Below are 20,607 nucleotides of genomic sequence, written 5' to 3'. Positions count from 1 at the left end.
CATAGCTTTTAGGTTGATTAACATGTAAAAGGTGAAAACTTTCCAGCATAGAATTTTGAGAAAGGTAAAGTGCAGAGAATGGAGAATGTTCTTGTATTTTCTTAAATTGGAATCGAAGAAGAATACACAGAGAATATATCATCAGCATAGTCAAATGCCAGATCCTATTTTTCAGGGATCAAGGACACATCTCCATCCATTGAGGCCATCGGAGGTTGGGATTCTTCCACTTCGGAGATGATCGAATGACATAGTACAATCCTAAACATAGAGGAAGAACAACTGTGTAGGTTTCCTAAATTAGAAACTAATCTAGCCGTTGTAATTTAAATATAATGACTACTTCTAAAAATAGAAAGTTCTTCATCTCTTCAATCTCTACATTCTCTTCAACTTCTTTCTGCAGCATTGTCATCTGCAGCTCGATATTAAGCTAGTATGCAGCTTAATTCTCAACAGCCTCTCCTAAGCTGCTTACTGGCTTTACTCCAAGTCTCAATCTCAACTGATTGAACCTCACCTTTGGCAGTGCCTTTGTAAATATATCTGCAAGTTGCTCTTCACTTGTACAGAACCTTAAATCAATCACACCTTCTTATAGAGCTTCTCTTATGAAGTGATACTTTCTGTTTATGTGCCTAGTCTTCTTATGGAAGATTGGATTTTTAACCATGGAAATGGCTGACATATTATCACAAAATAAGGGGTTGCCTCAGTTTGCATTTCTCCAAAGTCATCAAGGACAAATCTCAACCAAATGGACTGTGTTTTTTACCTCAAATGCTGAGACATACTCAGCTTCAGCAGTTGATAGTGCAACTGTGTTTTGTTTCACAGAAGCCCAGGAAAATACCCCACTGCCAAAGTTAAAAGCATACCTAGAGGTGCTCCTACTATCATCCTCACTACCTGCCCAATCTGTATCACAAAATCCAATGAGAATTGCATAATTCTCATTCACATATTCAATGCCATAATTAAGAGTCCCTTGCACATATCTTAGTACCCTTCTTGCAACTCTCAGATGCTTGTTTGTAGAACTGTTCATAAACCTGGATAACAAACTTGTAGCATACATCAGATCAAGTCTAGTTCCTGTTAAATATAATAGGCTTCCCACAATTTTCCTGTAAAGTCCTCCATCAGCCAATTCACTCCCATCCACTTTCTTAAGTTTTTCACCAGTGGGCAAAGGAATAGATACTAGTTTGCAATCTTCAAGTCCAAATTTCACAAGTAGAGACTTGGCATACTTACTTTGGTGTATGAACACTCCTTGATCAGTTTGTAGTATCCCTATGCCTAAGAAATGATGTAGAAGTCCAAGATCTGACATTTATATCTTTGCATCATTTCTCTTTTGAACTCACTAAGCATCTTTTCACTACTTCCAGTGTAGACAATGTCATCAACATATATTGAGACAATTATCAACCCTCTTTCATTATCAGACCTTGCATACAATATGGCTTCACTTGTGCTTTTTTTTAATTTACACAGGGAGAAATATGCATCAATCTCACTATACCAGGCTCTAGGTACCTGTTTAAGTCCATATAGAGCCTTCCTTAACTTCAAACCCTTCAGGCTACTAAACATACACTTCTTCATCAAGCACACCATTTAAAAAGGCTGATTTGACATCCAATTGAAATAGTTTCCAGCCTAGCCTTGTGCAATGAAAGTTTGAATTGTGTCCAACCTTGCCACTGGTGCAAAGGTTTTATTGTAGTCTATCCCAGGTTCAAGCCTGGCCTTGTGCTTTTAAACTACCCCATCCAAGTTGAGCTTAGTCTTAAACACCCATTTTACACCTATAATAGGTTTGTCTGCAGGCCTATCAACAAGCTCCCAAGTGTTAATGTTTTTAATCATTTCCAACTCTACATTCATAGCCTCTTGCCAAGCTATATCACTTGTTGTTTCTTGATAGTTCTCTGGTTCTATAATGCACAATTGACGTCTTGCATATATATCTTCTAGAGTTCTTAACTTCACTGGAATGGAGCTAGGTATGGAGCCTTAACTTTGACTTCCACCATTGTTCTCAACTAACTCATCATACTTATGTTTGAATGAGAACATTCAACATTGTTTAACTGAGTTGCATATATTGATTCTTCTCTAGTTTCATTTTCTGCATCATTCCCTTCAAGATTGAAGGGTATTGAGAGAGACTGCACTTGTTTACTTTCCCAATTCCGTGACTGGTTTTCACTAAAAATCACACTCCTTGAGGGTACAATCTTCTTAGTTTGCAGATCATACACTCTATAGCCCTTTTCACAGCTTCCATATCCCATGAATACTCCTTGTTTGGTTATCTCATCAAATTTATGTCTCAGTGGTGATAAAACATGAGTATAGCAAATACAACCAAATACTTTTAGATGTTTAATTCCAAGCTTCCTATCTGTGAAGGCTTCAAAAGGTGTTTTATCCAACACAAATGTTGTAAAGCATCTATTTTGCAAATACACACCTGTGCTCACAGCTTCTGCCCAAAAAATCACAGGAATTCCTTTCTCAACCATCATGGATCATGCCATTTCACCAATCGTTCTATTTTTTCTCTCAGCAACTCCATTTTGCTGAGAAGAGTAAGCAATAGTCAGTTGCCTCTCAATTCCCATGCTTGCACAGTAGTCCAGAAACTCATGAGAGATGTATCCACCACCTTTGTCACTTCTTAGTTTTTTTAAACTGAAACCAGTTTGCAACTCAACAAAGGCTTTGAAGTTCTTAAAAACATTGAAGGTATCAGATTTATTTCTGAGAAAGTATACCCAACACATTCTTGAGAAATCATCAATGAATGTGATGAAGTACATATTTCCACCAATAGACTCATTTTGCATTGGTCTACATACATCAGTGTGTACCAACTCAAGTGGATAGCTTGCTCTCCACACTTTTCCCTCGTCAAATGGTTCTCTGTGATGATTCCCTAATACACAGCCTTCACACACACCCTTCATTTTGCTAGATCAGGTAATCTAAGCACCATTTCCTTTTGCTGCATCTTCTTCATACTTCCAAAGCTCAAATGACCCAACTTCTTATGCCAAATCCAAGAATCTTCAGTCACAGATGCTTTTCTTGTGTTTGTACCATACTTGACCAATCTTGAAACTACTGAGCAATAGTCAACGTTATACCGTCAAGGACCCACAAGAGTTTCCCCCTAACTAAGAGGCCAATCACAGCATGACACGTATCAACATCAAAGACCAATTACAGCACAACACGCGTCAAAGTCAGAATAAAGCTAGAAACTCTCTTCTATAAAAGGAGATCATTCTCTCACAATAATCCTTAATGTCATTTGTACTAAATCATTCACTAGAACTCATTAAAGGAGAGCTTGAAACTATGTATTTGTGTAAACCCTTCACAATTAATGAGAACTCCTGTACTTCGTGGACGTAGCCAATCTGGATGAACCACAAACATCTTGTGTTTGCTTCCTTGTCTCTGTCCATTTACATACTTATCCACACTAGTGACCGGAGCAATCTAGCGATGGTCACAAACTTGACACTTTCTGTTGTACCAAAGTCCTCATCAATTTTGTGCATCAACATTTTGCTGCAAGGGTTATAGATTCCAGTAAAAGAGGAAAACATCTATTACCAACCATTGTCACTCTTGCTACAACATTATTTAGGCTGATGTCATCAAAGATTATTGCCATATTCCCTCCAAATAGAACATAGAATCCATGCTTCAACATCTAACTTACACTCAATAAGTTTTCATCCAAACTTGGAACCAGCAACACTTCATTTATATACCTTTTCCCACGTTGAGTTTCAATAACTAAAGTGTCTTTCCCAGTAGCTTGTAAGGTCTCCAATGCCCATTTTAACCTTACATGTCACAAATCTATCAATGTTTATTAACACAGACTCTTGAGAGGTCATATGATTATTGTAGGCACTGTCCACAAACCATACAGTTCTATCTTGTGCAATTGAAGTTGAGTGACAAGCATAGAACATGGTTGATGTGGTTACTTCTTCTTCCTAAGCATAGTTGGCTACTTGCTTGTGACTATCGCAGTCCTTTACAATATGACCAAAACGGTTGCACTTTCCACACTTGGCTTTTCCTTTGTATCTGCACACACCAAAATGGTATTTCTCACAGACTTGGCACTGTGTTTTTACACCACTTTGACTACTAATCCCTTGCTTATTCTGTGAATTGAATTTATTATTCCAGTTTCCTCCAAGGTTGTTGTTCCGGCTTGAACCATTGGTATTGTTTTAGTTTCCACTTTAAGACCAATTATTTCCCTTCTTGTATTGCCCCTGCCACTTCTGGTTTTGCTTGTTCTATGAACCTTTGTAAGTTCCAGTAACTTGATTGTTTTCAACTCTGAGACTACTAAAGGCTCTCTCAGTTGTTGTCACCTTATCCCTTTCATCATGCATATCTTCTTTTTTATCATAGACTTTGACATATGCAATGACTTCTTCAACTCTAATGGCATCCAAATCTCGAGTTTCCTCTATAGTGGACACAATGGACTTATACCTCCTACTTAGACTTATCAATAGTTTTTTGCACAATCATTTTCTCAAGCACATCTTCACCAACTGACTTTAGATTATTCACAATAAAAAACCTAGCCAAATAATCATCTAGGGTTTCACCTTCTGTCATTCTCATATACTTAAAATCAGCCTTAACTGCTTGAAGTTTTACAGCTCTTACCTTTTTATCTCATCTAAACTCTCTTCTTAGAATGTCCCAAGCCCCTTTCACAGTCTTCTTATTTCTGATGCGAGGGAAGAGCTCATCTGTTATTGCTCCCTGAATGAGACTTGGCACCTTGGTGTTTTTGATTTTGTCTTCTCTGGAGATGATGGGTGCATCCACAGGAACTTGCTCAGCCTCACTTTCTTCATCTCCAGAGCCTTCTTCCTTCTCGGGAATCAGCTACGGTTGTACTCCGAGTTTTACCACATCTCATAGATCATATGATATAAGGATAGTCTCCATTTTGACAGCCCAAAAATCGTAATTTGCACCATCAAACTATGGAGCTCGTAAATCTCCACTGGAAGAACTCGATCCCACCATTTCTTAGTGAGTATCAGTGAACCAACCAACAAAGGAACCACCTTTATCCCTTATGGGAGTTTTTCTCATGAAAAACCTCCTCACAGTTTACACCCCTTTCTGGAATCAAACCTAGAGCTCTAATACCATGTTCAAATGGTATCAAACATAGCTATTAGGTTGATTAACAGGTAAAAGGTGAAAACTTTGCAGAATTTTGAGAAAGGTTAAGTGCAGAGAATAGAGACTGTTCTTGTATTTTCTTAAATTGGAATCGAAGAAGAATGTACAGAGAATATATCATCAGCACAGTCAAATGCCAAATCCTATTTTTTAGGGATCAAGGACACATCTCCAGCCATTGAGGCCATCAGAGGTTGTGCTCCTTCCACTTAGGAGAGGATCGAATGACATAGTACAATCCTAAACAAATAGGAATAACAGCTGTGCAAGTTTCCTAAATTAGAAACTAATCTAGCCGTTGTAATTTAAATCTAACGGCTACTTCTAAAAATAGTAAGTTTTTCATCTCTTAATCTCTGCATTCTCATCAACTCATTTCTGCAGGATTGTCATCTGTAGCTCGATATTAAGCTAGTGTGCAGCTTAATTCTCAACACTTTTTGCTTGCGTGAAATATCTTGAGACTTGATGGAAATCTTAAAATTTAAATTTTCTTTTAGGCCATGAAGAGTCCTTCAATCCATCTTTGGAATACATCCCAACACAAGAAGAGATCAGCTCTTACCAGTTAATGTATGAAGAAGACCGTCCTAAAGTTATACCTAAAAGGTAATATGGAATGTGAATTGAAATTTGGACTAATGTTAATTTGTTACTCTCCATGATTGTTCAGCTTCTAACACGCACCCCATTATCATATTGGTTAGGTTTGCAAATATGAGAAGCATCCCTGCCTATGAGAATGCTGTAGCGGAATCAATGTGTTCCAATTTCTGGCCTTGCACCGACCATCCAATGGACCATGGACTAAACGGCCACGCCTGACCTGGTTGAAGATTGGGTGAAGGTTCTGTGCCAAAGGAATGAATCTTCGGAAAGAAGGCTCTGTGAGGGAGCCGAGCACGAAAGGGCAAAGGAAAGAGGTCGGGTCGGACACTCGCTTCTACGTATTATTTTTATAAATTAAATTCCAGGGACTAATTGAGAGGTGGAGTGCAACAAGCTTTTCTGCGGGAGGCCAAGAGGCGCCTACCCCACTGGTTTACCACGAATTAAAACTATTAACCCGCACAAGATCCATCACGCGGATCCATTTCTATTTTTATTGATATGTGCGCTTTGAGAGATGTTTGGATCTATATTTGTGCCCCAAAGTCCGAAAGAAACGTGTAAGTGAAAAATCCTGTTTGAGGGAAAGATTCCCTAGTGATTATTCTGTCAGGTTTTGATAGTTTTGCAAGATCTTTCAAAATGTACAATCTAATTCTGGTCTTCTAGTCATATGATGTTTCAACTTAATATAGACCCTGAATCTCTCAAGCCTAAGCTACCGAGCCGAACTGAACTTAAGCCTTACCCTGTAGCATGTTATCTTGAATATACAGGCCACGAGGATGCAGTTACATCTGTTTCTGTAGAAGCTTCAGGGCAGTGGATTGCATCAGGTATCAATGTCATGCTTAATTCTCTGTTACTTTCAGTTAGGTAATTGAAATTGGATGTAAATCTCATCATCTGTTGTGGTTCTTACAGGTTCATTGAATGGAACTTTGCGTATTTGGGAGTTTGAAACTGGTAGATGTGTCAAAATCTGCGATATTGGTGAAGCCGTCAAATATGTGGCTTGGAATCCTAATCCTGAGCATTCTATAGTGGCTGTCTCGGCGTAAAGATGCATTCAATATATTTTGGTTTCATTTTTGCTTTACATTTATTTCACTGGGGATCTTGTTACTTGAATGTGTAAAATGACTGTCGCAATCTTTTTAGGGGACCAGACGTACTTCTTTTGAACACTGGTTGTGGGACTGAAGAAGTACAGAAAAGAACTAGAGAACTTCTCTCTGTTGGGATGCCTATGCCCGACGACTCTGGTCAGTGTGAGATTGTTAGTGCTTTGAAAAACATATTACTTATACGGGCACAACTGTTAGTGTATAAGCTATTGAGCTTACATGAATATTAGAAGTAAATAAGTCTTGTGTCTAATTGTGTATTCACTTTGGTAATTAAACCAAGTGTAGAGGTCATATTGTAAAAAGGGTTTTGTAACATGTGTAAAGATCTCCTTGTGTCCATCTAGATGTGTGGCAGAGATCATCCTCTTTCTATTATGCTTTGTAACCCAACCGTTGTGCAAAGTGTGTGCGTGTGAAGCAATACTATATATGCAGTTTACTCTCTGTGCAAGTTTCAACAGAGAGCACCACCATCATAATCTTCTCTCCATTGTTTTTGAGTTTTGAGCTTATCCTTATTCCTACTTCTCGTTCAACTAAAAACACTTCAATTAGAACTTTAACATGGCCTCAGAGCCTGGTTCGATCATTTGAGATCTGGGCGTAAAAATCAATCGAGCTACACTTGAGCTCGTTCTAGATTGAGCGACGTTGCCGGAATTCCATAAAACCCGATTTCGATTTGTATTCGTATCATCAAAGCTCGAGGATGGCTGGATCTGGAAGTTCTGAGGTGAGAACTCCGATCTTCTCCGGTGAGAACTACGAGTTCTGGAGAATCAAGATGGTGACGATTTTCAAATCCCAATGGTTATGGAAACTTGTGGAAAAAGGTGTTACGACATCAAAATCGAAGGAGAAAAAGATTGAAGGAAGCTCAGGAGAAGAAGACGATGAGAAAACTGTTGCTGCATATATGCAGGATGCAAAAGCTCTGGGTATTATCCAGAACGCAGTCTCAGATCAGATATTCCCTAAAATAGCCAATGCAGATTCTGCGAAGATGGCATGGGATCTGTTATATGGTGAATACCATGGTGGTGATCAGGTAAGATCTGTGAAACTACAAAACCTGAGACGTGAATTTGAGTATGCTAGGATGCGTGATGATGAAACTCTGTCTGGGTATCTTACTAGGCTAAATGAATTGATCAATCAGATGAAAACATTTGGTGAGATTCTGTCTAATGAAAGGCTTGTACAGAAAGTTCTCATTAGTCTCAGTAAACCATATGATCCCATATGTCTAGTTATTGAAAATACCAAGTGCTTAGAAACTGTAGAACTGCAGGAGGTTGTAGCAATTTTGAAGAGTCAAGAACAACGATTTGATTTGCATAGTGTTGATGTCACTGAAAAGGCTTTTGCCTCATTCTTTGTGAGTTCAAAAGGACAAACCAGTGGAAATGCTCAATCTGGTACATTCAAATCCTATAAGCACTTGAATTCGAAGGGAAAGAAATGGGAATCTAAGCCTAAGTTTCAACAGAGGTCATTCACTAATCCTACACAGAACTCAAACTCTTCTGGGTATGTGAAGCAAGATGCAGTTAAACCACAGTGTAGAGTGTGTTCCAAATTCCATTTTGGTGAATGTAGATATAAGGGGAAACCTAAGTGTTATAATTGTGATAAATTTGGTCATTGGGCTAGAGAATGCACTGTAGGGAAGACTGTGCAAAAGGCAAACTCTGCAAATCAGGTGGAAGTGACAGGAAATTTGTTCTATGCTAATAGTGCAATCTCAGAGTCAAATGTCAATGGAAACTGGTATATTGATAGTGGTTGTAGTAACCACATGACAGGGGATGCTAATCTGCTTGTTGACATAAAAACAAATGTTGCTGGAAAAGTGCAAATGCCTACTGGTGTGTTAGTGAATGTTGCTGGAATGGGTTCATTGGAAATAGACACTAATAGAGGCAAGAAGTATATCAGGGAGGTTATGCATCTGCCAGGATTAAAGGAAAACTTACTGAGCGTTGGGCAAATGGATGAGCATGGATACTATCTCTTGTTTGGAGGAGGCTTGTGTAGTGTATTTGATGGACCTTCTCTTGATAATCTTGTGATCAAAGTTAAGAAGAAGGAAAACAAATGTTATCCCCTTTCTCTGTGGAAAAACAGCCAACTTGTTCTGAAAGCTAGCACCGATTCAAATTCTACCTGGATTTGGCACAAGAGATTAGGACATCTAAATCTCAGGAGCCTTAAACAACTCAGAGAAAATGAAATGGTAAATGGTCTTCCACATCTTGAAAACATTGATGGTGTATGTGAAGGATGCCAGTTTGGGAAACAACATCGTGATTGGTTTCCAAAAGAGAAAGCTTGGAGAGCAAGCAGTCCTCTAGAGCTTATACACACTGATTTGTGTGGCCCTATGCAAAATGAATCAATTGCTGGGAATAAGTACTTTATGCTTCTCATTGATGACTATACAAGAATGTCATGGGTTTACTTCCTAAGACAAAAATCTGAGGCTCTAACTTGTTTCAAGAAGTTTAGAGCCATGGTAGAATTACAGAGTGGTTTCAAAGTAAAGTGCCTAAGAAGTGACAGAGGAGGTGAGTTTGTATCAAATGAATTCAACCAATTCTTAGAGGCTGAAGGAATACAAAGACAACTGTCTATGGCCTATACTCCACAGCAAAATGGAGTAGTGGAGAGGAAGAATAGAACAGTTGTAGAGATGGCCAAGGCAATGCTTCATGATAAAAGCATGCCATATTTTCTGTGGGTTGAGGCAGTGCATACAGCAGTGTACATTCTAAACAGATCACCTACAAAAGCACTGGATAATCTGACACCATTTGAGGCATACAGTGGCAGAAAACCAGGAATTGGTCACCTAAAAGTATTTGGATCAATCTGCTATGTGCATATACCATCTGAAATGAGACAGAAACTAGATGCTAAGAGTGTCAAATGTGTGTTTGTTGGATATGCTACATGTGAGAAGGGATACAGAGTGTTTGATCCATGCACTAAGAAGTTAATTCTTTCAAGAGATGTAGTTTTTGATGAAACTATGACCTGGAATTGGAAGGAACATTCAGAGAACTCTGTTGCTGTGACCCACATTCAGAATTCACATGGGTTGGGTGAGATTCAAGACTGTGCCTCCAGTTCCTCTACATTCTCTCATACTGAAGAACAAGAAAGCAGCATTCAAGAATCTGTTGAGATTCCTCAGTCTTATGATCATACTCCAGTGAAATGGAGAAGCATAAATGATATTATGGCACAGTGCAATTTGTGTATTGTGGAACCTGAAAAATTCGAAGAAGCTGCTCAAGATCAAGCTTGGATAAAAGCTATGGAAGAAGAACTGACCATGATTGAGAAGAATAGAACTTGGGAATTGGTGGATAGACCAAGTGATAAACATGTTATTGGGGTGAAATGGGTATTCAAAACCAAGTTGAACTTGGATGGATCAGTACAAAAGAACAAGGCACGGCTAGTTGCCAAGGGGTATATGCAGAAACCAGGAATTGATTACAATGAGACCTTTGCTCCGGTTGCTAGACTAGATACAATCCGAACTTTGATAGCTCTTGCTGCACAGAGAAGCTGGAAATTATATCAACTTGATGTTAAATCTGCATTTCTGAATGGACAACTGCAGGAAGAAGTCTATGTTGAACAACCCGAAGGATTTGTGATTAATGGCAAAGAAGATAAAGTCTACACATTGTATAAGGCTCTGTATGGATTGAAGCAGGCACCTAGAGCCTGGTATGGAGAGATTGATAGTTATTTCACTCAGTGTGGATTCATAAAGAGCTTGAGTGAAGCAACTCTTTATACTAAGACAAGGGGAGATAAGGATATTCTAATTGTCTCTATCTATGTTGATGACATAGTATACACTGGAAATAACCAGGAGATGCTGAATGAGTTCAAAGAAGACATGAAAGATAAATATGAGATGACAGATCTCGGGGTGCTTCATCATTTCTTGGGGATGAGGGTTATACAAACAGATACTAGCATTTTTATCCATCAAAGGAAGTATGCTTCTTCCTTATTGGATAAATTTGGTCTAAATGAGTGTAAACCTGTCTCCATACCTCTCATTACTTCTGAGAAATTAAGTAAAGATGATGGAAGTGGTGCAGCAAATGAGGAGCAGTATAGGAAGATTGTAGGAAGTCTGTTGTTCCTCACTGCCACAAGGCCGGATATAATGTATGCAGCTAGTTTATTAGCTAGATATATGCATTGTCCTACCAATAAACACTATGGAACAGCTAAGAGAGTGCTCAGATATGTTAGGGGCACATTGGACTATGGTTTGAAGTATGAGAAAGGCAAGAAGGCAGTCTTAATTGGTTTTTGCGATAGTGACTGGGGAGGATCTCTTGAAGACATCAAGAGCACCTCAGGCTATGCATTTTCTTTTGGGAGTGGAGTGTTCTCATGGGCCTCTGTGAAACAACACTGTGTTGCTCTTTCTACTGCAGAAGCCGAGTATATCAGTGCTTCTGAAGCCACAGCTCAGGCCATATGGCTCAGATTTGTTCTGGAAGATTTTGGAGAGTTACAAGTTGATGCAACCCCTCTGCAGTGTGATAACACATCTGCAATCTCAATATCCAAGAACCCTGTGTTTCACCAGAAGACAAAACACATTGACAGGAGATATCACTTCATCAAGGATGCCTTGCAGCAAGGGATAATTGACTTGGTTTACTGTCCTACCAAAGAACAAGTGGCAGACATTTTCACCAAGGCATTACCAAAGGACAGATTCAACTATCTCAGGGACAAACTTGGAGTTATATCAGCTCAAAGCTTAAAGGGGAGTGTTAGTGTATAAGCTGTTGAGCTTACATGAATATTAGAAGTAAATAAGTCTTGTGTCTAATTGTGTATTCACTTTGGTAATTAAACCAAGTGTAGAGGTCATATTGTAAAAAGGGTTTTGTAACAGGTGTAAAGATCTCCTTGTGTCCATCTAGATGTGTGGCAGAGATCATCCTCTTTCTATTATGCTTTGTAACCCAACCGTTGTGCAAAGTGTGTGCGTGTGAAGCAATACTATATATGCAGTTTACTCTCTGTGCAAGTTTCAACAGAGAGCACCACCATCATAATCTTCTCTCCATTGTTTTTGAGTTTTGAGCTTATCCTTATTCCTACTTCTCGTTCAACTAAAAACACTTCAATTAGAACTTTAACAACAACAGCATCCTGTGTAAGCTGGCTTCATGATGATAAACTTGAGGGAATCAGATTAAGGCATTCCAAGGTACATTGGCCTTTTCCTTCATCAATTTATTTGTGGTGGTTCGAGAATACGAGTGTCTTAACTGTAAGTCAAGATTGGAATGATGGTCTTCTATGAAGATTCTTAACTGTTTTCTTGTTTGGTCCTGTAGACCGTGGCTTCGGGAGAGTGGCATTGTAAAGGAGACTACCTTTCAACAGTGATGCCAGCAGATATCCTTTTTGCATGATGCTATCTCTTTATATTATCATTTGCAATTAAGTTAATAATTTATACACAAGCTCTCTAAGAAGTTTAACCAGACACTTTCATTCAAGTTAGATGGGGTTGCAGTTACTTCAGTTTTCCATCCTACACGGTCTTTCTTCTTCATTTCAACAAAAAAGATTATTCGTGTTTATGATCAGGTGAAGGATGGAAAACTCGTCAAAAAGCTTGAGACTGGACTTCGTGAAGTCTCCTCTACTGCAGTTCACCCTTCTGGTAGACTTTTAATTATTCATTCATTAAGTTTCGCTATTTCTATGCACTATGTACAACTCAATTGGCCTGTCTCGTCTTCTTTACAGTCGTATTCGAATTGTACTCTAATATATTTGGATTTTACTGTTAGTGCAGGTGATCATATAATTGTGGAAAGCAGAGAAGGAAAATTATGTTGTTCGATATGGACCTTTCATCTAAACATTACAAAACTCTCAAGTATGTTTCACATTTATTTTGTAGATGATGCAAACTATATGATGATTTGTACTTTTTAGGAAGAGGGATAATACTTTCGTGCAAACTGCTGGCTTTACTTCACTTCCAGTGTTACGGACTCTGATATACCCCGCAGAGTGCATAGGTTTTTGGAAGATGTTGCTTGTATGATAGGTTTAATACTATATTGTAAGAGTATATAACTGAATTAGTTAGATTGTGCCATCTGTCAGTAATACAGTGGCTAGCTTGAAGACTATGGTTAAGACAGTTCAGATATGATAAGGTCAAGGCAGTATATAACATAGCTTGTGTAAGAAGATTGTAACAATGCAAAAATAATAAAGAAAAGAAGATTTCTTTCTCTCTCTCTCTAAAGCTTCTCTGATTCTTTCTCTTCTTCCTTAACTCTTCTGTCTTTCTGGATTCTATGTATGATATGGTTAACATGGTATCAATCGCTCTCTAAAGCTTCGATCGTAAGCTTCGATCGTAAGCTTCTTCGATTCTGGTTTCTTAAGCTTCCGCTCCATTCTTTCCTTCTTTCTGAATCATTCTTTTTCTGATTTCTGGGTTCTGGTGTTTGCCCATTTCTTTGATTTTTCCTCTGAAAATCTTTGTTCACCACCTGTTTGGTTTTATTCCTCTGAGAGAGTTCTTACTATGGTTACTGCAAATCAACTGCAAATCTTGCAGTCCCCCATTACTGGGTTGATTTCGTCTGTGTCAACTTCGGTTTCGGTTAAATTGGATGATTCTAACTACCTTCAATGACATTTTCAAATGAAGTTGATGCTTGAAGGCTATGGAATTATGGATTTTGTTGATGGAACAAATCTGTGTCCGTCTCAGTTTTCTACTGATCTGGAAGTTACTTCGTCTGGGTCTGGTATGAGAGTTGAATCGGATTCGTATAAGGTTTGGAAGATGCATGATAGGGCTCTAATGCAACTTATTACTGCTACCTTGTCTCCAATGGCTATTTCTTGTGCAATTGGGAGTAGTAGTGCTAGAGATTTATGGGTTCGTCTTCAAGAACAGTTTTCTACGGTAAGCAAGACTTCTATTTTCCAGCTAAAGTCTGATCTTCAAACAATCAAGAAAGGGGCTGATTCTGTCTCCCAATATCTTCAACGCATCAAAGAAACAAGAGACTATCTAGCAGCTGCTAGTGTTACATTTGTTGATGAGGATATTGTGATCTTGGCCTTAATGGTCTACCTGCAGAATACAATACGTTCAGATGTGTTATTCGTGGCCGAGAGAATGTGATATCGTTGAAGGAATTTCGTGCCCAGTTACTTGCTGAAGAAGCCACTATTGAAAACAATTCATGTGTTTCCTTTCTTACTGCAATGCTGGTAAAGGAGCAAGGTTTTACTTCTGGGGCTTCATCATCTTCAGATCAAGGTTCGTTCTCAAATGGATTTCACAATTCTAATGGGTTTCATGGGAACTCTGGTCAATCTTCATTTTATAATAGGGGTCACAAGTCCAAATTTAAGGGTAAAGGCAAAGCTACGTATAATCAAGGTCAGAGATTTGGTTCGAATCAGGGACAAAAGTTTTATCATTCTAAACCTACCGTTCGAGATTTTGCTCCTGGTATACTTGGTAGTCCTTCTCAGGCTCACAATGGTAATTCTCTTTCCAATGTCATATGTCAAATATGTTCTCAACATGGACATTCTGCTGCTACATGTGTGTATAGATGTGCTGAATCTTCTGAGAATTGTCAAATCTGTGATAGAAGTAATCACACGGCTAAGACATGTTTTTACAGAAACAAAGAAAGGAATTATCCATCACAAATGACTGCTATGCATACTGTGTTTCCTGGTTCAATGCAATCTCAGTATATGAGTGCTATGCCTCCTGTGTCTAATATGTCCTCTGTGAATATGGTTCCTTCCATGAATGCATCTTCTTCCTATGCTATGCCTCCTATGTCTTCTGCCATGCCTAATCCAGTTTCTTCTCAAGTCTGGCTCACTGATTCCGGGGCAACCACTCACATGACGAATGAATTGAGTAATTTGTCCGTTGCTTCACCATATTCTCAAACTGACACAGTTCAAACAGCTGCTGGTGAAGGTTTGCAAGTCTCTCATATTGGCGATTCCCTTTTAAGGACTTCTCCACAGTCTATAAAATTGAATTCTGTTCTTTATGTTCCAAAGCTATCCCATAATCTGTTGTCAGTTCATCGTATTTGCCTTGACAACAACAGTTGGCTAATTTTTTATGCTGCTTGTTTTTGGATTCAGGACAAAGCCACAGGGAGAATCTTGTTTAAGGGCCTCTGCAACAATGGATTGTATCCCATTTCTTCATTTCCTGTCATTCCTCATATTCCTCAACAACAAGCCAATCAAGTTGTTGCTTGTCTTGGACATACTGTCACCTCAAACTTGTGGCACTCCAAACTAGGTCATCCCTCCAATCCTATTGTCTCTCTTATACTTAGGAAATCTAATGTTGCTATTAACAAGGATGTGTCTTCTATAGTTTGTCAAAGTTGTCTAGAAGGCAAATTTAGTAAACTTCCTTTCTGTTCGCCTACTTCCAAATCTGTAATTCCTTTTCAAGTTGTACATAGTGACCTATGGGGTCCTGCACCTTGTGTATCTGTGGATGGATTCAAATACTATGTCATATTTGTTGATGAATGTACACGATTTTGCTGGCTGTTTCCTTTGCGAAATAAATCAGATTTTGTCTCTGTGTTTGTTTCCTTCTATCAATATGTTTTTACCCAATTTTCAGCTCGAACTAAGATCTTGCAGAGTGATGGGGGGGGGAGAATACATTAGTAAATCTATTCAATCTTTTCTTGCTCAACAAGGCATTCTTCATCACAAATCTTGTCCTTATACCCCTGAACAAAACGGGTTGGCTGAGAGAAAGCATAAACATATTGTTCAAACTGCCTTTACTATGTTACAAACTGCACATTTGCCTTCTAAATTTTGGACATTTGCCTGTCAAACAGCAGTTTACTTAATAAACAGAATGCCATCGCCTGTTATTCATAATAATTCTCCCTTTGAACAATTATATTCTGTTATTCCAGATATTCATCATCTTCGAGTCTTCGGGTGTGCTTGTTTTCCATTGTTAAAACCTTATAATAGCAACAAGTTTCAACCTAGATCTACTAAGTGTATATTTTTGGGATATGCTTTGAATTACAAGGGGTACACTTGTTATGATCCCTGTCATGAGAAGACCTATATATCAAGACATGTTATTTTTAATGAGATAGACTTTCCATATGCCACAATGGTTGTCAAACCCAAGCTTTCTGTGTTACAATCATCTCCCTCTACTGTTCCCTGTTCCTCTGTGCTTCCTAATCTTGCTAATATCCTGGTTACCCCTTTCACATCCTGTTCTTCACCCCACTCCTCCAATCTGCACCATTCTCAGCCTAATATCCAATCTTCCTCTCAACCCTCCCCTGCTCCTCAATCCATTGTTGTGCAAGATTCTTCTGTGGTACCTGAGTATAGCTCAGACACTTTGCATGTGGTTCATGACATTCCATCAATGAATCTGCACCCTATGCAGACACGTTCTAAAAGTGGGATTATCAAGAAGAAAGTTTTCTTGGCTTCTGTTAATAGTGCAGCTGAGGTTGATTTAACTACAATTGAACCAGCCTCTTATAAGTCAGCTTTGAAAGTTCCAGTCTGGTATTGTGCAATGCAAGAGGAGATTGCAGCTTTGCATTCACAGAATACATGGAGTTTGGTTCATCTGCCACCTAATAAGAATTTAGTTGGCTGTAAATGGGTGTTTAAAGTAAAAAGGAATGCTGATGGAAGCATTGCCAGACATAAGGCTTGGTTGGTAGCAAAGGGGTTTAGCCAGGAACAAGGTTTGGATTATGGGGAAACGTTTAGTCCTGTGGTCAAGCCTACCACAGTTCGATTAGTTCTTGCTCTTGCTGCTCAGTTTACTTGGCCCTTAAGACAACTTGATGTTAAAAATGCCTTCCTTCATGGCATTTTAAATGAGGAGGTATACATGTCTCAACCTCCCGGGTTTGAAGATTCTAGATATTCCTACTTAGTATGAAAGTTACATAAGTCTCTTTATGGCTTAAAACAGGCTCCGAGGGCTTGGAATGATCGCTTTACTCAGTTTTTACCACAGTTGGGTTTCAGCAACACATATTCTGATTCTTCACTGTTTGTTAAGTATGTTGGTGCTGACATTGTGATTCTTCTGTTGTATGTTGATGATATAATCATCACTGGAAGTGCAGCTGCAACAATTCAACAAGTCATTGCACAGTTAACCAAAGAATTTGAGCTTAAGGATCTTGGTCCTTTACATTTTTTCTTGGGTATTCAGATCACTAGAACTGCCTCTGGTTTGTTTCTATCTCAGGAAAAGTACATTCAAGATTTGTTGAAGAAATCTGATATGCTGGACTCCAAACCTACTGCCACTCCTTGTTTGCCTTACCATAGGCTTATTAAGGATGATGGCCAACCGTTTAATAATCCAGCTCTATACAGAAGTGTCGTTGGGGCTTTGCAGTATCTTGTATTTACCAGGCCTGACATAGCCTTTTCGGTTCATCAAGTTAGTCAGTTTATGCAGGTTCCCATGCTATCTCACTTCACTGCTGTCAAACGAATCTTAAGATATCTTAAAGGTTCTCTCAGTCATGGCATTAGTTACACCAGTGGAGAGTTGATCCTCAAGGCTTTTAGTGACGCTGACTGGGCAGGGGATCCTAATGATCGACGGTCCATTACTGGCTTGGTGGTATTCCTTGGCAATAATCCCATTGCTTGGTCCTCTAAGAAGCAACAGACTGTGTCTCGATCGTCCACTGAGGCGGAGTACAGGGCTTTATCCACTACTGCTGCTGAGTTAGATTGGGTGCAGCAACTTCTTACCTTTTTGAAGATCCCACTCGAGTCTACTCCTGTTTTATTCTGTGATAATATGTCTGCTATTGCTCTCTCTTTTAATCCTGTCCAACATCAGCGGACAAAACACATTGAAGTAGATGTTCATTTTGTTCGAGAACGTGTGGCTCACAAGCAGCTTCTCGTGCAGTTTGTCTCCTCCTCAAAACAGTTTGCTGATATTCTCACTAAAGGCCTCAGTTCCCCATTGTTTGCTACTCATTGTTCCAACCTCCAGCTTGGGTCCTCCCAACCTGAGCTTGAGGGGGGATGTAAGAGTATATAACTTAATTAGTTAGATTGTACCATCTGTCAGTAATACAGTGGCTAGCTTGAAGACTATGGTTAGGACAGTTCAGATATGATAAGGTCAAGGCAGTATATAACATAGCTTGTGTAAGAAGATTGTAACAATGCAAAAATAATAAAGAAAAGAAGATTTCTTTCTCTCTCTCTCTAAAGCTTCTCTGATTCTTTCTCTTCTTCCTTAACTCTTCTGTCTTTCTGGATTCTATGTATGATATGGTTAACATATATGACCAGTCATTAACTATTTGACAAACACCAAACTAACTTTATACAGCATTTTCCTGGTTACAGGGGATGCGTATATTTTTCTGACATTTCGAAACTTATCAGGTTGCATCAGAAGGACATCAACAATGTATCTTTCCATCGTTGGTACCCGCTGTTTGCAACATGCTCTCATGACTGCACTGCATATGTTTTTCATGGAATGGTTTATTCAGATCTTAACCAGAACCCTCTTATTGTTCCATTGGAAACACCCGAGGTCAAACAAGCTCAAATGGGAGAGGTGCGACCTATAGCTTTCTTTATTTTATGTCCTGTTGGGTGGTTTAACAAAGATAATAGAATGCTGCTAGTGCATGTGCGGAAAGATTATTGAAGCTGAGCATCAGATTACCTTCGTAAACATATTTCCATGGGCTTTGAATGTTTTTAGAATGTATTAAGTGTTCAAGGTTCTTCTCAAGAATGCAGATAAGATAAAATGCTAAGGGGTTAGGAGAAAAACATGCATAGTTGCAGGCCAAATGCATAGTCAACTCAGTATCGTAGTGTCATCCAAACTTCTATATAAAGCTAAATCCTTGTTTTCCCTGACTGGTATGCAGGTGTATTGGACTGTAAGTTCCATCCAAGGCAGCCATGGTTATTCACTAGCGGCGCAGACTTGGTGATTAGACTTTATTGCAATTGAGAGGAAAAGAAAGGTAACGGCCTTTAGTTGGTGCCCGTTTATGGATCCGACTGCTCGGATCTGAATCTTCTACGGTCTACAAATATATTGCTTAATTGTTGTAAGTACCATGTGTTGACCGAAATGGTTCGATCATAATTTTGACGGTATACAACTAATTCTTCGTTGTTCGCCTTTATATTTAATTGAAATTCCGTCGTGTGTTCCTCTTTACATTGAGTTCATATTCCTTTCGTATATTTTGAGCCGAATATGCGGGATTGGATGTTGTTGTTTCAGAGCTTGTGATTTCTTTTCCTAGCAGTAAAGGGTAATTGTGGTTCGGTTCAGACAAATCTCAACAGGTCTTTGTAGTTGTCGACAGAACTGTGGTGTAAATAAAAGAAAAAACTCTTCGTGAAATAGAATTTGATATGTTTTTTATACTAAATTACTTCTAAATTTTTTTATTGTCAAATATTGTCACAAACGTTTTTCAATATTGTTGAAAAGGACCCTAAAATAAACAAACCCAAGGGGGGGTTGCATGAGTGCCTGTGGAACTCATGTCGATTAAAAGGACAAATTGGGTGATTCGACTTTAAGCAAAGAATAAAAGGTAATTATCTTCTTTTGTTTGTTTCTTTAAGAAAACGAGAAACTTTGTTTTCAAATACTCCAATAAAAAATATAAAGTTGGAGGCATTGGAGTCCATTTTCCAATCGGCATCTTCCTTTGCATTTTTCTTCTTCTTTTTATTTCTTTTCCCATGTATGTTCTAATCTAAAGTAGTTCAATTTTATTTTATTTTTACACCAACACAAAGGATGGATATTCGACACATAAGTCATGTTTACTAACTCATAATCAGAATAAAAATAAGGAATTTGATTCCGATTACAGATTATACATGTGTTTACTAAAATTTGAAGGAATCAAAAGTGTGTGGGACCCACACACAAAATGGAATTCAATTCCTAGGATTGGAGGAATTGGACTCCCTCTATAGATGTGGTAATTGAATTCCGGGAGAATGAGGGAATCGGGAATGCATTTGCTCTTCCTATTATACCCTCACTTACTTTTTTTACTTCTAAGATTATCCTCTATAAACCCATTAACCCTTATTTAATTATGCACATCTGCCCCACCTTCCCACATGGCAAAAATTAATGTTGATGCGTGTTGGAGGCAGGGGGAGTCGAGGGTTGGAGTGGTGATTCGGGACTCCTCTGGACGATGTCTTGCAGTCAGGAGGAGAGAGGTATCTGCGTCAAGTGTGACGGCTGTTGAGGCTCTCGCTGTGCTTGAGGGTTGTCTTCTAGCTCGGTAGGAGAATTTGAACCAGCTTGTTGTGGAATCCGATTCTTTTCCTATCATCACTTGATTGAAGGAATCTATTAACAAAGCGACTTGGGAGGCTTTCCCCATGCTGGCCCGTGTGGTTGACTTTGGTGCCTCACTGCATACATGCAAATGGTCTTGGATTCCAAGATCGGGAAACAAAGTGGCAGATTTTGTTGCATCGCACCAGGTTCCAGAGATGCGTG

General features: G+C 38.9%; 1 protein-coding gene and 1 pseudogene across 1 annotated transcript; one reads left to right on the top strand and one right to left on the bottom strand.

The window, feature by feature from the left end:
• Nucleotides 1-736: 736 nt before the first annotated feature.
• On the bottom strand, nt 737-1,336 carry LOC137725031 (secreted RxLR effector protein 161-like). The gene has a single exon (XM_068463642.1). The coding sequence runs from the start codon at nt 1,334-1,336 to the stop codon at nt 737-739; it is 600 nt and encodes a 199-aa protein (XP_068319743.1).
• Nucleotides 1,337-5,821: 4,485 nt separating this feature from the next.
• LOC137726821 (ribosome biogenesis protein BOP1 homolog) lies at nt 5,822-19,355 on the top strand (annotated as a pseudogene).
• The last annotated feature ends 1,252 nt before the right edge of the window (nt 19,356-20,607 follow it).

Source organism: Pyrus communis, chromosome 2, assembly GCF_963583255.1.
Source record: "Pyrus communis chromosome 2, drPyrComm1.1, whole genome shotgun sequence".
Lineage (NCBI taxonomy): Eukaryota > Viridiplantae > Streptophyta > Magnoliopsida > Rosales > Rosaceae > Pyrus > Pyrus communis.
The sequence above is the reverse complement of the archived record's forward strand: the minus strand, read 5'-3'. Positions and strand labels throughout refer to the sequence as shown.